The sequence below is a fragment of the Cajanus cajan genome, chromosome 5, assembly GCF_000230855.2.
Source record: "Cajanus cajan strain Asha chromosome 5, NIPB_CcT2T_4, whole genome shotgun sequence".
Lineage (NCBI taxonomy): Eukaryota > Viridiplantae > Streptophyta > Magnoliopsida > Fabales > Fabaceae > Cajanus > Cajanus cajan.
In genome coordinates, this window is record NC_138521.1 from 57,150,756 (window position 1) to 57,161,039 (window position 10,284).

Here is a 10,284-nt window from a genome sequence, read left to right on the forward strand (position 1 = left end):
TATTATCAATCTAATAAGATTATCAAGATACACCTCCATTAAAGAAATTGTTTTATCGGGAATGCTCTAGAAACCAGAAATCATCTACTAATATCCATCCAAATTTCAACAGTTCCTATACAGACAAACTTCAGATCTCAGACCTTATCACTAAATCTTGAGCGTTGGCCTCACCCAACCCAGGTGACCTTATCAATATTAATCCGAAGCTAAGCCTTGTATACGAACCCATAAGATGGTAATTTAATAAAAATCAAATAAATAAAGGAAAAAAAATAATACGCTTAATATATCATTTTTAATTGGTCTATAAATTTTAAAAAAATATAATTAAGTCCTTTATTATTTTTTATATTTTGTAATTAGAAATTCATTTGCAACAAGTGATATTTCAAAAAAAATATTCATAATATCTACATACTTAAATAATTACATTAGATTATTATTCACATATATAAAAAATATATTGTGAAATTTCCTGAAGCATAAATAAAATTTTAATTTTAAAGACTAAATTATAAAAAAAATAAAAAAGATGAAGGACTTAAGTATAATTTTTTAATTTAAAGATTTAATTAAAAAATTTTAAAAACTTAGAGACAGAATGATGCGCTAAACTTGAACATATATACTAATAGGCATATATATCTTAAACACACTTATATATCTTAAACACTTATATGACACTTTTTTTTAAAATAATTTTTCTCTCTTTTTTATTATCAAATCTTATAACCTATACTATTTATAGTTCTCTCTCTTCTAGCACCGGGGTGTTCATATATTTTTATCCTAATTAAATAACGAAGAGTAAAACAACAATCATTTAATAAAAAATAATAATATATAGACACCCATATATTTTAAACACTTGACTTACTTGCCTTATTTGACACTCATGCAGGGACATGCACCCAATGCTATTAGACACATTGAGAGAAGGAGGGAAAAGAAAAAGAAGTATAATACGATAGATTATATAATATAATAGTATAGGAAGAGAAATAGAGGGGAAAAAATAGTTTAAAATTGGTGTTTGTGACGTATGTATGTCATGTATCATTAAGAAAGTAAAAAAAATTAACACAGCAGAAAAGACACTACAGCCATGTCCACTTTATGCTTATAAATGTTTGTTGGAGTCTGACACTGAGAGATGTGGTTGAAAGAAAGAATGGCTCTCAAACAATGGCCTCACGAGCACATGAAAGAAGTGTCCTCTTCTACCTTTTATCTTTCTCTTTCTTTCTTTATCAGTGTCCTGATATTGTTCAAGCTCGCGAGAAGAACCAAATCCAAAACCAATCTGAACCTGCCTCCATCTCCACCAAAACTACCAATCATAGGCAATCTTCATCAGTTTAGCACACTGCCATATCGCTCTCTTCGAGATCTCTCTCTCAAGTATGGTGATATGATGATGTTGCAGTTGGGGCAGATGAAATCTCCAACCCTAGTGGTTTCATCTGTAGAAGTGGCAAAGGAAATAATAAAAAACCACGACCTAGCTTTTTCGAACCGACCCCAAAACACTGCTGCGAAGATCTTACTCTATGGATGCACAGACGTTGGCTTTGCAGTCTATGGAGAAAACTGGAGACAGAAAAGAAAAATATGCGTCCTTGAACTTCTGAGCATGAGAAGGGTGCAGTCATTTCGTGCCATCAGGGAAGAAGAAGTTGCGGAGTTGGTGAATAAGCTACGTGAAGCAAGCTCGAGTGATGCATGTGTAAATCTAAGCGAGATGCTTATTTCAACTGCAAACAATATCGTATGTAAATGTGCTCTTGGAAAGAAGTATACAAGAGATGGTTCTAACAGTGTGAAAGAGTTAGCAAGGGATGTTATGATTTATCTCACAGCTTTCACTGTGAGAGATTTCTTCCCTTGGTTGGGTTGGATTGATGTTCTCACCGGAAAAATTCAGAAATACAAGGCCACTTCTAGAGCAATGGATGCTTTATTTGATCAGGCAATTGCTGAACATTTGGCTGTGAAAAAAGAAGGTGAACACTCCCAAAGGAAAGACTTCGTGGATATCCTTCTCCAACTTCAAGAGCATGACATGCTGAGCTTTGAGCTCACCAAAACTGACCTCAAAGCACTTATAACGGTATATTTTCCCCCTCTCATATCACTGTTTCTGTCTCAAACAAATTTACTCCCTCATTTTAAAGCGCAAAGTTATTTATATAAAGATAGGATAAATCTATATATTTCTACGTAATAAACCATATATAGAGATAATCGTCAGTTATCTTCATAAAGAAAAAGTTTAAAGAAAAATATTAAAGATATTTGGTTTTCTTCGATCATATTTCTGTATATGATTTTTTTAAAAAAAATTCATTTTGTTCTAAGTAATTCATCGGGAGTAGAATTTCTGTTTTCTAAGCAAGAATACACCGTTCTGTTGCAAATGCACAAATTCAACAAATGTTTTCAGGAAAAAGATATTTCCACATAAGATGTGACTACATCTTTCATTTATTTTTTAGGTAGATGTGTCTACATCAATAAATAACAAGAGATAAAAGATAGACAATTAATGTACGGCAGAGCCAGTTGGCTGGAGGATATATATATATATATATATGGAAAGTTTAAAATTTTATATTAATTCAAGATTATTTGATACTTTATTTATATAAAATAAAATTAATGTAATATATTTATTTTAAAATATATTAAAATAACACTTTGATTACTTTCAAGTTGTTGTTCAATTTTAACAAAATTTGATATATACATATAAAGTGATATGCACTTTCAATCTAATGGTGAATTTACAAAATTTATATTTAATATAAAGTTATTGAGCGGTGTAACACTTAGTAAAAGTTACATCGGTGTCGTTTGAACTCTCATACACACACACATATATATATATAAGAGTAAGTCTACCTAAACTTTTCGTTCAATAACTCATGTTCTACATCAAATTTTAACGATCTAATCTTTCAATTTAAAGTTCTTAATTCATAGATCAAATTTACAAATTTTTAGAAAATTAAAAATTATTTGATACTTCATTTCATTAATTCAAATTGACGAATAATCATAAAATTATTTTATACATTGATTCGAATTAATGAAACAAAGTATCAAATAATTTTCAAATTTTCTAAAAATTTAGAGATTTGATCTATGCATTAAGAACTTTAAATTAAACGGTTAGATCGTTAAAATTTGATGTAGAATATTAGTTATTGAACAGAATAAATTTACTTAGATTTACTCCTAGAGTAAAAAGATCCATTCTCATATATATATATATATATATATATATATATATATATATATATATATATATATATATATTCTTCTTTTTGCGTTATATTACAATAATACCTATATTTTTTTTTCTCAAGTGTCAACTATTATATAATAATAGTAAGTAGAGAGTTGAAATAGTTTGTATAAAGTCTTATTAAATTCAAACTTTGGGAATGTTTTATAGTTTTGATAGATAAAAAATATTAACATAATAATTTTCATTTATTAATATTTAATACTTTTTTTTATTATAAATTTTAGGGGAGTCATACAACTATTTTGGTAATCATAAGAAAATAAAAATGTAATTTTTTTTTCACTAAATTGCATTTTTAGGAATTTTATTTTTGTTAATTTGTAATTTTGATCTTTTTATTTTAAAATAGAGTTATTTACTCTCTCTATTTTTAAGAATGCGAAATTTTGATTCTATTTTAAAACTATCTATTCTTATTATTGTAATTCATAATAATTATATATATATATATATATATATATATATATATATATATATATATATATATATATATATATATATATATATATATATATATATATATATATATATAGGGGAATGCTAATATACTCCCACCTATTTTTTAGTGGGAGTATGTTAGCAACCTACACCAAAATTTTAAGACAAAAAATCACTCATTTATTTTGATTTGGTTAATTCATACAAAGGATATTATAGTAATTTAATTTAATTTTAAATGAAAATAAAATATTTTCTCTCTCTTATTAATTTCATTCTCCAATTCATTTATTTTTTCTAATTAATTAATTTTTATTTGTTCAGAGAGAAAGGGGGGAGACATCATGAAAGATGAGAGAAAAATTAATTAAAGAAGGAATTTAATAGGAGAGAGGTAAATAAGTTAGAGAAAGAATTTAATAGGAAAGAGAAATGAGTTGGAGAAGAAATTTAATAGGAGAAAGAAATGACTTGGAGAATGAAGTTAATAAGAGAGAAAAAATATTTTATTTTTATTTAAAATTAAATTAAATTATTATAATATCCTTTATATAAATTAACCAAATCAAAAGAAATGAGTTATTTTTTTATCCTAAAATTTTAGTATAGGTTGCTAACATACTTCCACTAAAAAATAGATGGGAGTATATTAACATTTCTATATATATATATATTATGATTTTTGCGAGTATCTATTTTTTTAATAAGAAACGAAAAAATTTCTACCTAACTGTGGATATGCTTGCGAGGATTAACCATTAAACTGATTGACATTTTTTTTGATCAATTCATCAAGTTTTTTTTTTTCTTTTAACAAAATAATCAGACAAGAATTCAAACATTTTTCTTTCTTATCAAAGAATTATAGCGTTTACATGCTTGAGAGTTTGTCTAACACAACGCTAAAGATTGTTATGATGATATGTCATTATTCATTGTTAAGATTTGAAGTTTTGAACTTTAATTTCCAGGCAGCTTATATAATATAAGAATAATTTTTTTAAGTCATTCAAAATGCTGAAAGATAAAACTTACAGTATTTTCAAGTTATTAATATAAGAGGCTTTTACTTTATTTACATTTGATAATTTTTAATCCTGAATGAACTACTAAAAAATTTCATTTCTATTCTTTTAGGACATGTTTGTGGGAGGAACTGATACAACTTCATCGACATTAGAATGGGCTATGTCGGAGCTTATAAGAAATCCTACCATAATGAAAAAGGTACAAGAAGAAGTGAGAACAGTTGTAGGTCACAAATCAAAAGTGGAAGAAAACGATGTTAATCAAATGCACTATTTAAAATGCGTAGTCAAAGAAACTCTAAGGTTACGCCTTCCTACTCCCCTTTTGGCTCCTCGTGAAACAATGTCTAGTATAAAACTAAAAGGATATGATATTCCAGCAAAAACAGTGGTATATATCAATGCATGGGCAATCCAAAGGGATCCTGAAATTTGGGAAAATCCAGAAGAGTTTCTCCCAGAGAGATTTGAAAAGAGTCAAGTTGATTTTAAAGGGCAAGAATACTTTCAGTTTATTCCATTTGGTTTTGGGAGAAGAGGATGTCCTGGAATGAATTTTGGAATTGCTGCTATTGAGTATGTGCTTGCGAACCTTCTTTATTGGTTTGATTGGAAGTTGCCTCAAGAATTTGATACCAGTGATATGGATATGACCGAGATTTTCGGACTTGTTGTATCGAGGAAAGTGCCACTTCACCTTAAACCAAAGACATTTCCATTTTAAGTCAAGTTAAATGTTTTCGTTCTTAAAGTGATTACAGTTGTAAGTCATCTTTACTTTGAGTGATGTTGTTGGTCCTAAATAATACTAGTGTTTTAAGTATGGTCAAATTTATAAAGATAACAAAATGTGATTATTAATATTATCATTTTATCAATAAAATATGATTTGTGGACGAACAGTATCTTTTCTCAAAAAAGAAAAAATTACACAACTCATTGACTCAGTCAGCAAAGTTTAGGTATTTGTCTCACTCTCATATATATATATTTATATTACACGCTGGTGAGAGAATTTAGCTATATATATGTTCAACGTTATTTTACTTAAAATATAATTTTACTTATATATTAATTTAATTTTTTTATGTACTTTTTTCTCTCTTAATATGGCTTTGTTATTATGTATATTTATTTGTATTTTGGAGGAATTATTTTTGAAAGTTATAGCTATGTATATATTTTAAAAAATAAAGCGATAATTATTTACATACTTTAAAAATAATAATGTTTAAATGTTGACTACGAAATCTTATCATAAATAATTAAAATTAAAAACATAATTTATGTGAGTTCCTTAAAATTTACATTCACGGCATTAATTCTAAAGTCATTATTTAATATTAAATTTTGATAATCCATATAAAATTGTATGTATGAGTTAGATTTATACTTTTATTTCTCATATTAAAATGTTATATTTTTTTTTATCGAATCTCATTATATATGATGACAACAAGTAGGGATGACTTCGACGGGATTTGAAGGGACGATCATCTTAAGCTCATAGCTAAAAGGAGTTCAAAAATAATTCAAACAATTTTAATGTGACAGAAAAATTTTATGTGTGATTGGGGAGTTGGAATTAGGGTAGTTAGAACATATAGACTCATCCTCAATATATATTATTTATTTATTTATTCTAATTTGTTACGTTCGATCCTATTAGATGTGATATGATGACAATATGTTTATGTAATGTACAGTAATTACCTAATTAAAGAGAACAAGACCAAACATCATGGTCAATTATGAGTTATGACGAACGGCAACTATTCGAAGTCTAGAATATTTTATGCTTATTTGGTGTACTATTGATAGAAAATTTAAAGCCTATAAATGCCGGAACACCTCCAAGTTCAACTAATACCTAAAACTCGTTTATCCAATTCAAATCCTACAAAGTTATAGAGAATAAAATAAAATTAAGGTTTCTTACTTTAAATATTTTTAATATAACGAATATATATATATATATATATATATATATATATCTAAAAGATACAGATAAATATGTAAAAAAAAAAAATAATAAAATATATTAATTCTAATTATATGAATAATTTAAATAAAATATTTTAACTAATTACACTAACACACCTTGCAAAATGGTGGTAGAGGAGGTAACACTAATTTTAGACATTAATCATTTATGTCGTGTAATACTAAGGAATTTGGCGAACATGTGTCTGCAAATTGATGGGTAGAAGGAACATGAGACACTGTGAGTTCTTTCTTGGTAATTGTTATCTCGTTTGGCAAGTGTACCAAATCGTATAAGTAATTCAATGAAAGTATGAGTATCGTCTCCCAAGGGACTTGCACAACACTTTACAATTTCACTGGTTATACTAACTAAGCTACCGAAAAGCAATAAGAGTTTGATTTGTTGTAGTAAATAATGTAAACAAGCAATAACAATTCTTTTTGGAATTTTGGTAAACACTTAGAGTGCAAAACTTGATTCTAATGCAATATTAATAAGTTTTTGGGGTTTGACTTCACTAAACCTTCCTCTCATGCTTATCACTAAGTTCACAATAATTATTATTCAGAATTTATCAATCACTCTCAAAAGTAACCAACCATAATCTCTTACAAGTTGGCATCTAAGTTACTAGCTTAAACTATCAATCTCTTGCATAGTTTAACCAAGAAACCAGCTTTAAAAACAAGAGCTTAAGAAAGACCAATGGCATTTACTCTATCTCTAGCAATAAGCACCATTAGCTGCTCTATTTCAAGTCAAAGGTTTAAAATCATTTCTCAATCTCTTAAAAACTTCAAGTTCAAGTTAAGGGTGATCAAGCCAAAACAAGCATTATGCACAGAAACAACCAAATACTTGTAAGTTACCACTTTGTGCTTGACTTCCTTCCTTATTTCCTAGCTTTCTCCTAAACTACAAAACAACAACCAAATACTTGTAAGTTACCTAAAAACATGATTCAAAAACAAAATGTGATCACCTAACAATTTAGATATGTTTTGAGTTAAAAACAAAGTCTAAAGCAAGAAAAATTGATATAAGTGTTTCAAACTAGGCCATAAACTTAATGAAATCATAGCACTTATCAGTAATTAAGTCATGTACAAAGTGATAATCAATGAAAATATGTTTCTTACATTAATTAGTGGAACATTGGATTGACACAAATATATATAGCTCCAATGTTGTCAAAATAGATGAGTGGCTCACCAACAATAAGAAGTTGAAGTTCCTTAAATAATTCCTTGGTCTAGAGAATTTCAACTATATTTGATCCAATTGTACGATATTATACCTTTATGGATGATTTGGCAATTGTTTGTTGCTTTTTACAAGACCAAGAGATAACATTAATTGGGACCAAGGTAGATGATGTGACATGTGATTCAACTTGACCTGGTCATGTATAATAATAATAATAATAATAATAATAACAATAATAATAATAAGTTAGTATTAATTTGAATGATCATTTATTCAAGACAATATTCTCTGTACTCTTACTTAATAACAAGTTTTGTGTTTTTGGGTTGATAACATTGTAACAATACAACATATTTATTTAAAATTTTATTTGATATTAATTAATGTTGGTTTTTTGAGTTGATAATAACGTAGTATATTAACAAATTTATCCTAGAATTTAAGTTGTATCATTATTTATTTTATGAGTTAATTACATTGCATTTACAACAAGACACCAAATGATTTATATCTAGTATGAAATATTTAATTTTTTACAATAAATAAATTTAATTATATTGACCCAACTCAATCCAACACATTTATGATCCAATTGGGTGATGTTGGGTTTGTAACGAGCTCAGAGGTCATTATGCTTAATATAATATGTGACACCCTTACTACCCCAACACATATATTGTAATAATAAAACTAACAAATAAATTTTTATCGTCGGTAAAAGGGTTCACATAAAAACCTTCACAAATGTTCTTCAATATCCAAAATAATTGAAGATAAAACTTGGAAAGTAAAACTTAAGAGTTTACAAATTATTTTCAAAATAATAGATACAACTCCAAATCTATATAATAAAACCATGTCCTAGAAATCCTTTGCCCCGATGTCACAATATCAGAGCATACCCATAATTCAACTGTTGGCATTCTAGATGCCACTCATAGCCGGATCTTCCTCACCTAAAACATCCACAAATTGTACGGCGAGAAAAGAAAACATCTATATGTAAAGCACATAAGAAAAACACAACAATGTAATCTCATTACATAATGAAATATTTACGAGCATTTATATATATCATAATTTATCAATCATGCATCATCTTCACGTCATAACTTGCAATCACACCAATTCATTACAAATCTTGCAATTAACATTATCATTTTCACATCCATAATTCACACAAATCTTACAAATAACACTATGCCAAGGCCACGCCACAATTGACATAAGTGATACGGGTTAATTGCCTCACTCATCCCACACCATGCTAGGGTCACGCCCTCCTTGTAGCATCATTTACCTAGTGGCCGTGCCATCCCTAGTCATCGATGTGAGGAACCACAATCACTTCACAATCCACACAATCTCTTATATTTAACCCTATGCCAGGGCTGCCATATTTGATATAAGTGATACGTGTTAATTGTCTTACTCATCCCACACCATGCTAGGGTCACGCCTTCCCTGTAGCATCACTTACCCAGGGGTTGTGCCATCCCTGGTCATTAGTGTGAGGAACCACAATCATAATCATATTCACATCCATACAACATCTCGTCTCATAGCTCAATTCCATACACACATCAAATAAGTCCAAAATAATGGTTTTCATACACCTCAAGCAATTCACATCTAAATCATCAATTTTTATCAAGTAATATAACAATAACATTCATAAATTAATATAATAATCAATGAAATTATCAATTTAATATAATTTTGACATAAATAGTAAAACCCCCAATTGTTCCAAAACCTAGCTCACAGACACTTTTCTACAATTTCGTTCTCTCTCCCAAATCATCATTCTTACAAATTATTAGCATATTTCTAATCCTCAATACATATACAGTCTAATGGGATCATCAATTTCTCAAACAGAAATAATTATAAAATTACCCCTAATCCTACAGGATTCCTCCTCTACCCAATTTTCTCATGTAACTCTACACATAAATAATTCCTTTTTCCCCCGTACCTTGATATGTAGAAGCTGAACCTACATAAGATCTGGTTGGTCTCCCTCGCTGGGTTCCCCTCGATCTGAAGCAGAAAGTAGAGGGAAAGAAGAGAGAGCAGAAGAAAAGAAATCAAAAAATAAGAGGTGTGCCTTTTGGGAGTGGTAGAGAGCTCAATTTATAGGCATCAGGCTTTGCCGGAACGACTCGTTCCAAATCTGGAACGGCCCGTTCTGGACCCTTAAATCATGGATAAAAATCACATCCAGAACGGCCCGTTCTCAAACCAGAACGGCTCGTTCTGGTGTGCATTTATTGCTCACAATGGCCATATTTTGGAAACGGCCCATTCCA

General features: G+C 28.7%; 1 protein-coding gene across 1 annotated transcript; it reads left to right on the forward strand.

Annotated features, from left to right (window-relative positions):
- Positions 1-1,132: 1,132 nt before the first annotated feature.
- On the forward strand, positions 1,133-5,679 carry LOC109801536 (cytochrome P450 71A1). The gene is made up of 2 exons (XM_020362630.2): positions 1,133-2,113; positions 4,889-5,679. The coding sequence occupies exons 1-2, from the start codon at positions 1,157-1,159 to the stop codon at positions 5,501-5,503; spliced, it is 1,572 nt and encodes a 523-aa protein (XP_020218219.2). The 5' UTR covers positions 1,133-1,156; the 3' UTR covers positions 5,504-5,679.
- Positions 5,680-10,284: the final 4,605 nt, after the last annotated feature.

Coding starts and splice junctions, on each gene's coding strand:
- LOC109801536 (XM_020362630.2), top strand. CDS start 1,157: ATGTGGTTGAAAGAAAGAATGGCTCTCAAACAATGGCCTCACGAGCAC. Junction 2,114..4,888: donor ACCTCAAAGCACTTATAACG/GTATATTTTCCC, acceptor CTATTCTTTTAG/GACATGTTTGTGGGAGGAAC.